General features: G+C 32.6%; 2 protein-coding genes across 2 annotated transcripts; both read right to left on the bottom strand.

Moving 5' to 3' along the window:
• Nucleotides 1-1326: 1326 nt before the first annotated feature.
• Nucleotides 1327-2253, bottom strand: LOC118346211. Its single transcript, XM_035687182.1, has one exon. The coding sequence runs from the start codon at nt 2251-2253 to the stop codon at nt 1327-1329; it is 927 nt and encodes a 308-aa protein (XP_035543075.1).
• A 472-nt stretch (nt 2254-2725) lies between these two features.
• On the bottom strand, nt 2726-6960 carry LOC108986520 (beta-glucosidase 12-like). Its single transcript, XM_035687183.1, has 13 exons — nt 6781-6960; nt 6593-6665; nt 5731-5789; nt 5180-5255; nt 4951-5028; nt 4749-4836; nt 4395-4650; nt 4134-4249; nt 3807-4027; nt 3666-3697; nt 3397-3499; nt 3182-3290; nt 2726-3086 (listed from the first exon to the last, which is right to left on the bottom strand). Exons 1-13 carry the CDS (start codon nt 6943-6945, stop codon nt 2918-2920), a joined length of 1545 nt encoding a protein of 514 aa, XP_035543076.1. The 5' UTR covers nt 6946-6960; the 3' UTR covers nt 2726-2917.
• Nucleotides 6961-15178: the final 8218 nt, after the last annotated feature.

The following is a 15178-nucleotide window of genomic DNA, read 5'->3' as shown; positions in this document are numbered from 1 at the left end:
AAGCCCTTGGGTTATTCAAACTGCATCCATCCGTGTTTAGCTTGAGTTTTCCTTGTTGTGGCTTCATCCATCTAATCAATTGGATTTGTTTTTGTTTCACAGGGACAACTACAATATTCAGTGCCTGCAAAGTCTCTTGATCCCCAATTGCAAGTTTCCAAAATTTTGAAGACTCTTTCATTATTCTTCTTAGCCAAAACAAAACTGCATGCCATACTTCTTCTTGCGTTTCTGCATGACCTTCCATGCGTAACCTGCATCTCCTTGACCAAAGTTTCCATGTTATAATAGTTGGAAGAGCTCCCATAATTACCCCCATTTGGGAAGACCTAGATGCATGCCTAAACCACAACTACATATTTTCTTTCCATGTGGTGTACTCCAGGAATGGGACACCAAATGCTTGTGCACATTTTCTCCATATCTGTTTAGTGAAATCTCCAGCATAGAAGACATGGTTAATATCCTCATATCCTCCTCTAGTGCAACAATCGCACTTAGAGACCATTGTAATCCCAATCCCCCTAAGTCTGTTGTCCACGCTAATGCTATTGTTCCATGCTTTCCAGACCATAATTGACATCTTTTTTGGTAAGAACTCATGCCACACCCATGCCAACCATGGGGACTCAGGAGCCTTTACTCACAGGCAGTCCCATGCGTTCCCAATCGTGAATTGCCCATCTATGGCAGGGGTCCATATTAGCAAGTCCTTCCCCTCTCAAGGGTTCCCAAGTTCTTCAATGATGGCCTCTATTTTTTCCACTCCCACCAACCTCTCCAGGAGGTAAATGTCTCACTCGTTATTCAGTTTGCAATCACATATCTTTACTTGGGATATTCCAAGATCAGTAAAGAATATGCTAAAGGACCATCTCCAGCCCATGAATCGAGCCAAAATGAGACTTTGCCTTCACGCACTTTCCATTTTGCTTGCTCCAACACCTTCGGAATTTGCCTCATTACCATTTCTCCAAAATCGAGTTCCTTTTGTTCTGTCAAAAAGAGATATACTATAAATCACTATAGTATTAGTTATACTAAATAATTATATATGCAAAATAGTTAGGATTTCAATATTGCCCGTGTGAGTTACTTGAGCCGTGGCCCCTGTGGGTAAAGTAAGAAACTGAGAGTAAGAGGTTATGTGGGTAGCATGTGGTAGAAATTTCATAGAAGCTACATGTGCCGAAACACCCGTGTCAATAATCCAAGGCATAGAAGAAGTGGAAGCCATGAAAGAAAAAAAACCAGAGAAATCATCCGCACAGCTGGGCTGAAGAAGATCCATCAATTGCTGATATTGCTCAGTGGAGAGGCCAGGAATTACACTTGCAGTGGAAGGAGAAGATGCCCAAGATACTGCGTTGGCAGTGGCAGCAGTAGGCTTCTGTTTAGGCTTGGAAGTGTTCCAATGGGCTGGGTATCCAATAATCTCATAGTAGCTCTCAACCAAGTGACCTTCTTTGCCGCATTTGGAGCATTTCTTGCCATTTTTGCTCTGTTGTGGACTTGATTGAAAGGGCGAGAAACAGCCATGGGTGTGTTGTCAGGTGTGGGTAAGAGAGGTAGATGAAGGTGGCGCTGTGCCTCCTCTTGATGAACAGTAGCATATGCTTTGGCAATGGAGGGTAGTGGATCCATAGCTAAAATTTGGCTCCTGATATTGTTGAAGGAATCATTAAGGCCCATGAAAAATTGGAATAAATGTTCTATGTTTTCCTTTGCTGAAGCATTTTCTCGAGCACTGCATGTGCAAGAAGTGGGTTCCTGTAAATTGTGCAATTCATCCCAGAGCCCCTTGATGGTGTTGTAGTAGGCTGTAACAGTCATAGAATCTTGACAGAGGTTGACGAGATCATGCTTGAGACGATACAACCGTGGATGATTGCTTTGAGAGAATTGGTGGTCTAAGTCTTTCCAAACTTCAAAAGGATTTTGACAGTAGATCAAACTTTGCCTTAGGGATTTGTCGATGGAATTGAGTAACCAAGAAAGGACCATGTCACAGCACCTCTCCCACAGTGTAGCTATGGACACATCTGCAGGTTTTGTTAAAGTGCCATCAACAAAAAAAAATTTATTTTTGGCATTGAGAGCCATACGCATGGAACGTCGCCATGATGGGTAATTATCACCGGTGAGGAGTTCTGGAACCAGGGTTGCTCCAGGGTTGTCGGCAGCAGTGAGGAAATATGGGGATGTGAGGTCACTAATGAGTTGCGATGGAGTTTGGGTGGATGATGCAGCCATGGTGTTTGTGGAAATGTTTCAGAGATCCCAAAGAAAGAATTGCTCTGATGCCATGATAAGAAACGTAAAGACGGAGAGGAAATATGCACTTGGCTGTAAAATGATTTTATTGATCTTGTCTGCAATTACATAATATGTACACTATTTGTAAAAGGGAAAATGATGCTACAAATGGAAGGTAAAGTTACAAAATGCAATGTTGCTTGATTTATGCAATTGGTTTGATTTCTGCAATATCTTCATAATGTCAATAGCTTGATTTCTGCAATTATCTTTATAACGTCAATAGATAGTGAGATGAGATGGTTTTAGACAAAAGTTGAATAAAATATTGATAGAATATTATTTTTTAATATTATTATTTTGAAATTTAAAAAAATTGAATTATTCATTATATTTTGTGTGAAAATTTGAAAAAAAATTTCCCATCCAAACGTCGGTTAATTTGTAAAATTTCAACACACAAAAGATGTGAAAATTTGACAACCCACGCATAATCCGTAGAGCAATTTATTATTCTGCAAGCGTTTCAGCCAATTCAGAAAGAAAATTACATTATTAAAAAGTACAATATTCATTGAGAAGAGCTATATGCTCAATTTATTGATCTTAGACCACCCAGTTTGATAGGGACTGGTACTTCGTAATGCAAAAATCTTCATTTCTATTTCTTGAGGAAATTCTTGAACCAATGTGCTGAAAGTTTAGGATATCTTTTCAATCCGTTCTCATAGTCGATAAAGTGGATGCCAAATCGAATCGTATAACCAGAAAACCATTCAAAATCGTCCAAGAATGTCCAAGCAAAGTATCCCCTTACTTTCACGCCCTCCCTATTCCAAGGAAAAAAAAATGAATTAAAGGTCATAGATCATACATAGAGAGAGAGAGACAGAGAGAGAGAGAGTTGTATGAATTAAGCACTTACCCAATAGCCTTATGAACCTGCTCAAGGTGCTTATAATGATACTCAATTCTGGGGGTGTCCATAAGAGCTTCCTCTAGAGGTATTGAGGCATTATTGACCTCATCGGTTCCTAATAAAAGATTACAGTTTAGCTTAATTAGATAATTAAATGGGACATACAAGAATTCACCATCGACTTTATGCAACAATAATTGAAAAAAGGTTGAGAAAATTACCATTCTCAGTGATGTAAATTTCTGGATCACCGTACTTGGTTTTTGTGTAGACAAGAAGACCGTAAATTCCTTCAGGATAGACATAGAGCCAACTTGAACCAGCCTGAGATTTATAGAAAATAACTGATCACTACATAAAAATTTGCCCAAGACTGTTTTCGTTTGTCATCATGTACTGTTGGTACAGATGACAACGTTTATGAGATCCAATATCATCCATTTGGAATCTTATACAATGAAAAATATATATTTACTTATAATTCATATACCTGTGGACCAATGAGGACCCCGTCGCGCGAACCTGCCATGCACAGCCAATCAAAAAAAGATGTAGCTAATATTCGATACATGATAAGATAAACATATCGATCAATGCTAGCTAGCTTTTCGAGTGTTGAATTCGTATGTACCTGTTTTTTCAACCCGAGGATCTGTTAAGTAGCTTTTGTTCAGAGAGTTATCTTCAGGTTTATCAGCAACATAATTGGTAGTATAGTAGTTTAATCCGATAAAGTCGTATGATCCGATCAACAGCTCCGATTCATTGACGCTGAATCTGGGTAATCGCTTTTCACCTACAAGCGTACGCATGCTGAGGGGATAGCGACCCTTTGTTAAGGGTTCCATGTACCCTGCAACAAAATATAAAACCATCCACAAATTGAGATCAGGGTCCTATAATTTAAAAACAAAAACAGGTGTGAACAGGGAAAAAAACTAATTAAAGAAATACATACCATCCGAACCTAAAATCAACGTCACGTAACGCGGCAGCACGGTCTTTCTCCGATTGAGAATATGGCACCACCCAATCGCAATCAAGTGTTATCCCTATAACACCTTTTTGCTCTGCCTGAACATAGTGAACGTGATTTGGTTAATCAAGCCATGGCTATTGATCTAGTTTAAGTCAACACAAAAGTCCGTACGACGAAGGCATATATGATATTTTGTTGGTGTAAACTTCAACTTTGGTAAATATAAAATAGTATTGGAACCTGATATTTGGTCTTATACAAGTTTGCGGTAGCTGAATGAGCAAGAAGCAGATTGTGGGTGACGGTATATGGCTCCGTCGCTGAATCCCCACCGGTGCAATTCAAATTTTGCCAGCTCGAACATCTAAAAGGTGCTAAAACCCCTGCTGCATATCCACCATTGGTGAACATATGAGGCTCGTTTAGGGTGGTCCAATGCTTTACCCTATCACCAAACTCCTTGAAGCAAAGCTCTGCGAAGTCCTTGAAGTCTTCCCTAAAAATTACGTACGCATGCATGGATATATTAGAATTACCCATTTGTTTCTATATATGCAATGTTGGTGATACGGTCGTGACTTAGTCATCACTTACACAATGCTTTGACTTAAGAAACCGCCATACTCATCATCTAAGGCCATTGGGACGTGCCAGTGGAAGAGTGTCACATAGGGCGTAAGACCTGCATTTCAATAATTCTAAGTACCATTAATACATGATCAATGAATTACTTATGGGTCGACATGACCACCTCATTATTAGTATATGGTGATAGATTAATGTAGACGCCCGTGACCTTTGGCTAGGAGATCATTGATGACCTCGTTGTAGTGGTCGATTCCTTTCTGGTTCACACCATCACTAATCTTTCCGGCTGAAAATTGAACACAAACGAATAGTACTTGTGACTTATGATTATATATCAAATCGAAAGCTTTTAAAAAATAGACAATGAATATATATAGGCATCGGAAATTAATTGCTAGAGATATATCATTGATCCAGAAAAGCATGTAATTAATTACTTGGTATCAGTCTGGTCCATGCGATTGAGAATCTGTATGCATCTGCATTCATATCCTTCAGAAGCACAAAGTCCTCCTAAAATTTCCAAAAAGACATTTAATCTTTTATAATTATTTTTTGAGCATAAAAATGTTAGAAAAAAAGAATTTTCCTTTTTTTTTTCCAAGATAACGTTAGTCGATCAACATGTTCCACATGGTGTGCCCAGTAGTGGTACCACAACGATTAATTAAAAAATAAATTATTTTCAAATTACTTTCAAATATTGGAAAATGAATGTAACAAAAAGGCCACGTATGGTGATCTCGAAATGTCATAATGAAATTTTGTTTTAATTGGAAGAGAAAATGATATTTGGGTGATGCTATAGCTTTCGCTACATGTATTTTATTTAAATAATTTTTTATATGGATCACAAAGCTAGCTCATCATAATAGAATGGAAGCGGAACGAAAATGCTACCGAATTTAATTTTTTACTTATGTGGTATATACCTTTTACTCCTCTTATTTATCCACAAAACGGGTTATAAAGAAAAGGATACGCGTACCTTGAAGCGATTATATTGATCATCAGCTACATCTCCATTACTGCCATCCAGTATTTTCTCTACAGTTTGAAACAAATCCAATTAATATTATTTAAGACTAAAGCACAAGCCTAACCACAAAGTTAGTTCGAAAATATTTTAATGATTAGTGGGTCATATATTATATATTTAGATGCTGAGGTGATTTCAGTTGACATGATCTAAGTTGATTTGTGTATATTAGTATTTTGTGGGTCTCATTAAAACGTGTTTGAAGTAAATAGGTTGATATACATGTTTGAATGTATGCAGTAGATTAAGATAAGTTTAACTTTTTTATTGGAATTTGAAAAAGTAGTGAGTCCTATCAATGATTGGTTTGGAATTGATTGATATAAGTTTGTGTTCCAATTATAGCCTTAGCATTTCACTTCGGAGATTAATCAGAGATTTGGATAGTGAGTTGAGATGAAATTTGAAAGTTGAATAAATATAGTTAAAATATATTTTTTAATATTATTATTGTTTTGAGATTTAAGAAAGTTGAATTATTTATTGTATTTTGTATGAAAATCTAGAAAAGTTATAATAATTAGATTAGATGAGATGAGATGAGATGAATTAAAAGGTTTTTTATATACAAAACTCTCCCAAAATGTCAAATTGTTTTTTTTTTCTTCTGGACATAGCAGTACGTTCTTAGTTTTTCGTCTTCATGTCATCTGAAATAATAATTTTCTCATTTTTTAGACCATAGATATAGATAAACTTAGTTATTTTATATTCTCTAAAACAATCAAAGCTTCTTACGTAATATATATATATATAGAGAGAGAGAGAGAGAGAGAGATCAGAGAATGAGAAAGAGAGAGAGATTAGAGACCTGGGTATTTGTGGACGTAATAATCCCACATACTCTCTCCTTTACCATCTTCCAACGGCGTTGCACCTTCATACTGGAATTCAAACATTTATTGGGGCAAGCACGTATATGCATGACTTATTTTGTGAACGTAATAAAAATCAAAATATGTAAGATATAAACATGTACGTAGAAAACCTGGGGCTTACCTGATAGTCAGATGATCCTGCACCAAAAGTGAAACCTTCGGGAAAACTGGTCCTGTTGAGTGTAGAAATGCCGTAACTGGTAGTGATAGCTTCAGCATTGATGGTGCTGGCGAAAGAGGAAACAAGAACAAGAAGGCCTATGAGTATGCACCCTTTCATCGCCATAATGGGTTTTGGTGTGATTGTGGGTGTCACTAACTCGGCTTTTTATAGAGGAGAAGAGGCAAGCCAATTGGGTTTTTTCCTAGCTAGTTTGTTTTCATAATTCATTTTAACTTATCTCGTCTAATCTAATCTAATCATGACCATTTTCTCAAATTTTCATTCAAAATTAAATAAAAAATTCAATTTTTTCAAATCTCAAAACAAAAGTAATATTAAAAATATATATTTTAACAATATTTTATTTAATTTTTAATTTTAATCTCAGTTCATCTCATTTCATTTGTAAAAACAAATGAAATTGACCGATAAAATTGATTGATTGTAAGTTTTTAATTTTTAATTTTTTAACTTAATGGTTAAAGAAGTGATTATTAGTTAATTGATATTTTTTATTTGTTTAAAAGTTTTAAAATATATAACAATAAAAAAGTGCATTTGCACTTGTCAGTCAACTTCTCGATTAGAAATGTCAGCCCCAATAGTATTATCCTATATATATATATTTTTATCTACACATCAGTCACTATTTACCTTCACTCCTCACATTTTATAGTTTTTTTCATATAATATAGGGTGGGGTAGTGAATAGTAGCTAACGAGTAGATTAATTATATATATTTAATGTATATATATGTACAAGCTTTCTTATTAAAATTGTAAAAATAATTAAAATAAACTCTCAGCCTTAATATGTATTTTTAAATAAATAAAAAATATAATGTATAATTTTGAAATATCCTCCTTTGATTAATTATGATCTTTTGATTTCTATAATTTGTTGTAATTTGTTACTCTCTTTTTATACGTACATGAGTTTTTTCTATTTTTATTCGAGTTCCTTGCAGTTAGATTAATTTTCTAGTTCTTATATTAACGCTGAAAATATCTTGTTAAATGGTAAAAACCCTTCTCCTCAAGGATTTATGATCTTTTATTACTATATATATTATACTGACAACGTATATCTTATATATATATATATATATATATATATATATATATATATTAATAAATACACTGATAGAAATTAGAAAGCTGCTAGATATATGTTTTGTTAAACTCTCACTGAATTTGTGTATATTGATAAATATATTTTGAAAATTTTTCAAATTAAATTATGAAAAGTATATAAATAAATTAAACAACTAAATTAAGGGCCGGGAATTTAATTTAGATAAATTATTCTTCATTACTATTCATCCCCCCACATCCCACTCTATAAAAAAATATCCCCACCCTATGAAAAATGTGAGTTAATTTAATATATTTGGGTGCAGAATGTGAAAAATATCCTCACATTACTCTATATTAAACATTATTAAAAACATTATTAAATATACCTTTATAGCATAGCTCGAGCGAAATTCGTGCTCATTCGACAGGAGTAGTAAGTGCGAAATTATTTTGGGAATAATTGAGGCTTCCTGATCAACAGGCCTATGCGGTTTTTGTTTCATTTGTTCTAACTTGGAAATATATATTATAAGTTCCAGAGAGCATTTTTTTTTTTTTTTACATTGGAAATAATTTTAGCAACAGAATAATTATTCCAAGATAATTTTGTTCTTCAGTATTGTTAATTTATATAGGGTTAGCAATTGTAATTGTTCGTATTGTGTCAGGTTATGGATATTAAATTATATGGGTCAACCAGAACCTGATCTATTTTTCAAATGGGTCAAACTAAATCCCGAATCCATCCACTACAACAGAAAGGGTCTTTTGGGATGAAAATTTTCGTCCCAAAAGACCCCAATTTCGTCCCGGAAAAATTTTTGGGACGAAAAAAATTCGTCCCAAAGTCGTTCCAATATCACTGTGCCAAAAGGCATGTTGGGACGAAAATCACAATTTCATCCCAAAAAATTTCTTTTGGGACGAAATTGAAGGAAACCGTTCGAACGAAAAAAAAATTTCGTCACGGTTTAAATTCGTCCTAGAAAATAGTTCGAACGGAAAAAATTTTAAGTTCGAACAGTAGTAACGTGTTTGAACGATTTCGAAATATGTTCGAACACACATGAATTCGTTCGAACGTTATGAATTGTCTTTGTGTTCGAACGTTAAATGGTCAGGTCGAACGCTATATGGGTTCGAACGGTATAGGATATGTTCGAATACGACTGAAATTATTTACGTTCGAACGTTGTGTGATCGTTCGAACACTACGAACATGAATTTCGTTCGAACATTACATCCACGTTCGAACGCTATTGCCGTTACATAGAGTTCAAACGTTTTACGTTCGTTCGAACGATATCTCTTTAATTTAAATCAATAATAGAAAACCAAATAGATATTCATACTATTTGCCACAATACATTAGAAACTGTTTAACACTCACAAAAATGTTAAAATAAGCACAAAGTAAATAAATAACAGTCGAGACAGGTATTGTTCGTACATAAATAGATAATCCCAAAATCCATCAGTTGTTTGGAGGCCTGTACTGTTACATAAGCTGCTGCATTTGGAGTTGCATCTGTCTTCTGAACTCTTCTTGTTGTTCTTCATGTTGTTTGAGGCGCATCTCCATATCTGCTTGTTTTGCCAATTGAGCCTCTAACTCATGCTGTCTTGTAGTCAATTCTTCGATTCTAGAATTCGCATTCTCTAGCGCTATAGAAGTCATAGATGCATTCCCAGAAGAAGAGGAAGAGGGACCAGTCTTTACACAACGACCCAAACCCCTCAAATATCCTGAACGTTGACCCAGGACTTGTGTAAAAATCTCAATATCACTTGTTGAGGAATTTTGATTTGACGCAGATTCAGCACGTAGGGCAACCATTTTATCCTAGCCATATATAAGATAAAGAATTAATATCGTCATAAATATTCTAATATATTTAATTTAAACATGTTATAAAACTTACATAATTTTCACGGGCATCAGGCTGAGTCCACTCTCCATTACGATCAGTGTGCGATGCAGCATATAATTTTGTCAGATCATAATTAGTATCTGAATCTTGCTACAATAAATGTGTTAAAGATATAAAGTCATTATGATGAGTCCAAATAATTAACTATATCCAATAAAAAAAATAGCAATACCAATTTCTGAGAAAGACGATGGAAAGATCTTGAGCCTGCATGATGATTAATCTTCAATTTTGATCTATTTGTTTTGTTTATAGAACTTCGCTCCTGCAAAGATATGATCATGATGATCTTATCTGCATTATGATCTATTATCTGTCACATCCAACAAAATTTCGGCAGCATCTCCCCATAGTTCTCCAAATATGCTCGTTTCGTTGTGTGCACTGACGATTAACACGTCGCTGCACCATCACCGAAACTGCATATCCAGAGAACAATGGATGAATCTACCAAAATCATAATGTTGGACGACAACAGATATAGTTCTATAGTTTGCGAGAATGATCTTACAATCTCAAACTGTCCACTCTGGACAATTCAAGAGTTATCAATCAAGCATTCATCCGAATTGATAACTCTCGAACGAGTCTAAGGTTTATTTTGATGAACAAACAATACAAAATATGCTAATATATGTCAAACAATAACAACATATTATTTACACAACAATACAACAAAAACATAATTAGTAGGTATTATTTCAATATTTATTCCAGATTTTAATTTAAATATTAGTTTTACATGTTTATAATTAAGTATTTTAATTTAAAGATTTAGTAGTATTTTAATTTGAATATTAATTTTATTAATTTATCTTGAAGTATTTAAGTATTATTAAATCTTAACTATTTCTATTTTAATTTCAAGATTTAGTAGTATTTTCATTTGAATATTAATTTTATTAATTTATCTTGAAGTATTTAAGTATTATTAAATCTTAACTATTTATATTTTAATTTAAAGATTTAGTAGTATTTTAATTTGAATATTAATTTTATTAATTTATCTTGAAGTATTTAAGTATTATTAAATCTTAATTATTTCTATTTTAATTTAAAGATTTAGTAGTATTTTAATTTGAATATTAATTTTATTAATTTATCTTGAAGTATTTAAGTATTATTAAATCTTAACTATTTCTATTTTAATTTAAAGAATTAGTAGTATTTTAATTTGAATATTAATTTTATTAATTTATCTTGAAGTATTTAAGTATTGTTAAATCTACCAAAATTTATATTTTAATTTAAAATTTTAGTAGTATTTTAATTTGAATAATAATTTTATTTATTTAGAATTAACAATATTAAATGGTAGTAGTACATATAATTTACACAACTATCCCAAACTATTTGTATTATGTATACGTTATTGATGAAATGTCATTACCCGTTCGAACGATGATACACGATGTTCGAACAAAATGAATACGTTCGAACGGTAATCCTAATCCGTTCGAACGTATTCGTTCCAGATTCCAGTCGTCTTCAACAACGCCGAAAACTCCATTAATTACAAACAGCATCAAACACAAACACCAATTTCAAAGCATACAACTTTCTAACATTGCAAAATATTAAGTTCAAATCATACATTTCTATTTTAAAAGAAATACCTGACAAATTGAAGATGAAAAGAAAAAAATCTGAAAAAAATCCAAAAATAATCACAAACTATCCTACAAGTATTAATCCGAGAATAGTAGAGTGAGATGAACAATTTTTTTGAGCTTAAGAGTTAGTTTGAGAAAGAATACCTCTGATATGTGAAGGGTAATCTTCAGGCGACCACACGGAGTGACTGCGCAGGAGGAGAGAAACAAAATTGTGAGGTTCTGTCGTGTTTTTGAAGAACATTTCATGTTCGAACGGTTATTTACTAACCGTTCGAATGTGAAAATATTAAGCGGGAGAACGTATAAAAAGTGTGTTCGAACGTTAATTTCTAACTGACCCAATCGGTATTACAAAGTTTTATTTATTTTCTTTTTTTCATTATACCTTTGAATAAAAGAACAACATTAATATATGTAGACATATTAGATGATACTATATTTTAATTGGCGGGATATTTTCCCACCACTGCAATAATCCGTTCGAACTATAACAAATTACGTTCGAACGGTAATCCAGCTGTCTTTAATTGGCGGGATGTTTTCCCGCCATTTGCCTTGTCCGTTCGAATGTTTTATTTTACGTTCAAACGTTAACATATGTGTTCGAACTGTTTATGAGTACCGTTCGAACACATATCCTTTATGATTAAATATAACTTTTTTCATCATTAAATGAAAAGTACTATAACATCATATGTATTAGTTATATATACTATTATATATAATGTAATATATACTATCATATATATGGTAATCTATACTAATTATATAGTATATATAGTAATATATATTATCATATATATAGTGACCTATACTATCATATATATTATTAAGATCATATGTATTAGTAATATATACTCACATATATATAGCCCCAAATATACTAAGGTCACATAATAAAGTCTAGAGAAATTTATAAGATGATAGTATATTATAAGTAATCTATACTCTATGTATATATGTTGTATAATATCATATATAACTTTAGTAGGTAAAGTATAATGGAATATGTAATATGACATATATTAGTTAAGTATAAACTCATACCATATAGTACTACATGCTATTATATGGTACTATATATATCTTAATATCTCATATATAACACTTTGATAGTAAAGTATTATGATATATTACTATTATACTATAAGAAAATATTTTATAAGTTATTATGCTTTCATTTAAAGTATTCTACTATTATAATATATATTATAATATTACATATATATTACAGTATATATAATCTACTATAATAGTATATATATTATAATAATTTATATGAATATAAATATAGTATACATTTAATATATTTTTTAATAAACTTACAAAACTTCCGTTCGAACGTGAAATAGTAACGGGCGAACGGTTTTATATTAACGTTCGAACTTTAACTATTAACGTTCGAACGGTTATGCACGTATAAGTTATCGCGGGCAGCGATTTCTCTCACGCCGCCGTCCCCACCGTTTGAAAAAGCGAGAAAACGTTTGAACGCACTACATTCACCGCCGTCTGCCGTCGTGATCAGCACATACGTCAAACATTTTTCCTCCCAACTAAAGGTATGTATTTTCAAACTCATTTTACCGTTTATTTTATAATTTTATGGTTTTATTTGTTTTTTTTTCTTAAAATTACATTTTTTCATTAATAATTACCGTAAAACATCATAAATCTATCGTAGGATGTTTAGAAATGAAGAGTACTTTGTTTTTTAGTCGAAGAAACCACGGAATCGATTAATTTTTGAGTATTTTCATGGCCGCTGAGTTGACTCAGCCATGGCCGAGTTAGATCTGTTTTACGTTCGAACGGTATTAACCAGTTAGTTCGAACGGGTAAACCTGTACGTTCGAACTTGATAGACACGTTCGAACGTTATTAATTGTCCGTTCGACCATATATTTAGACGTTCGAACGCTAATTATTAAATTAAATCCATTAACATTTTATTAGCTTATTAAATTGTTTTCATCGTTTAATTGATTATATGTTCTATCAATTAATTTATTAAATTGCTATTAGTATATAATTTTGTAAATCTTTTAGTCGTAATTAGATTTTATCACTAATCTTGAATGTATATTTTATTTTTAAAATTGCAGGATCATAATAATGTCTTATCGAGGCCGTAAACGTGGTAGATCAGGAGAACCTTCCATCCAAACAGTTCGAGAGCGGACCGTTTTACTTGAGCGACAGGTAAAACTGTCTGATTTTGTCGCTCTTATATGGGAGGGTCATTCCCTCCCATCAGTATTCAATGATCGTGGTTGGGCACCAATCTTAGATCAGCGAGAAGAAGGAATGGAGCTCGTTTCCTTCATTGAGATCGTTACTGAGTTCTATAAAGAGCTCGGTGCTGCTAGCCCAGACAATGGAGGGGCATATAGGATCTGTGTCCGAGGAAAAATTCTCAGGATTTGCCAGGATTTGCCACCAAATATTTTCCGTTCGAACACAAAAAATTCTCGTTCGAACGTTTTTGAACTTTCCCCTCCATAATAAAGTAATTATCCGCCAAATTTTACTGTTCGAACGTATTTTTTCACATTCGAACGGGAAAAATTTTTTGAGACGATTTAATTCGTCGCAGAAAAAAATGTTCGATCGGTTATTTTGACGTTCGAACGGTTTTCTAAATTCATCGATTTTTTTGGACGAAATTTAAAATTCGTCCCAGAAAATGACTTTTAGGGATGAAAAAAATTTCGTCCCTAAATAATTTTGTCCCAAAATCTCAAATTTGTTGTAGTGATCCCATTTAATTAATGGGTGACATGATAAGATACGACCGGTTTGCTTAAACTATTTAGTAATGAACTTTTATTCAGTTAACTTGGACATGACCCATTAAACCCGTTTCAACTCATTTAACTCACTTCAACCTATTTAACCTATTTCATATAAATGCATGGGTTGAGTTGATGACCCGTAGATTTATTTTTTTAATTCAATTAATATAATTTCATATGTAATACAATGATAACTATAAAAATAATTTACAATTACAATTGAATATATGATTAAATATTTTATTATCAAAATCTAATCTAGTAATATATAAGAAAACTAATATTTAAAAAAAAATAAAATTACATATCAACAAAAAGATTTTAATAGATATTCAAGATATAACAGAGTCAAATATTAATATTAATATCACATATTTCCAACAACAATAAAATACATATAAGGCTAAAGATTTATAAATTTTAAAAATAGAACTTATTCATGGCCGTATACCGGTTGATTGTGTGTTTCCGGGTTGACCCACAATTTATCCATTTATTAGTCATGTCTTATCGGCTTAACCTATTTTGATCCAAACCAATTTATATCAAATTGAAACTTGTTTATTTTTCGTACTATAATTGTGTTAAATTCATGGTTTGTGTTATATAGTGTTACCCTAATTTTATAAATGTATGAGGCCTCATTATAGGAGATGATTGGACAAAGATATATTTTAATGTTTGGAAAACTTTGTATTTACATACATACATACATATATATATGTGTGTGTGTGTGTGTGTGTGTGTCATGTGTCTATATATAGATTCAAATTGATAGTTCCAATTTAACATACAAGAGATAATTAGGCTTTCGACCGCTCTCGAATGAAGGTCGACACTAATGTGGTCAGTGGAGGGACTCTCAATTTGGAATTATCGTAAGTGGTGCATGTTGTGTTTGTTTTTTTGGCTGCCTAAATGCAGAAAACTGGCTCTA

Source organism: Juglans regia, unplaced genomic scaffold, assembly GCF_001411555.2.
Source record: "Juglans regia cultivar Chandler unplaced genomic scaffold, Walnut 2.0 Scaffold_713, whole genome shotgun sequence".
Classification (NCBI taxonomy): Eukaryota; Viridiplantae; Streptophyta; class Magnoliopsida; order Fagales; family Juglandaceae; genus Juglans; species Juglans regia.
Note: the sequence above shows the minus strand (reverse complement) of the source record. Positions and strands in the feature narration are given on the sequence as shown.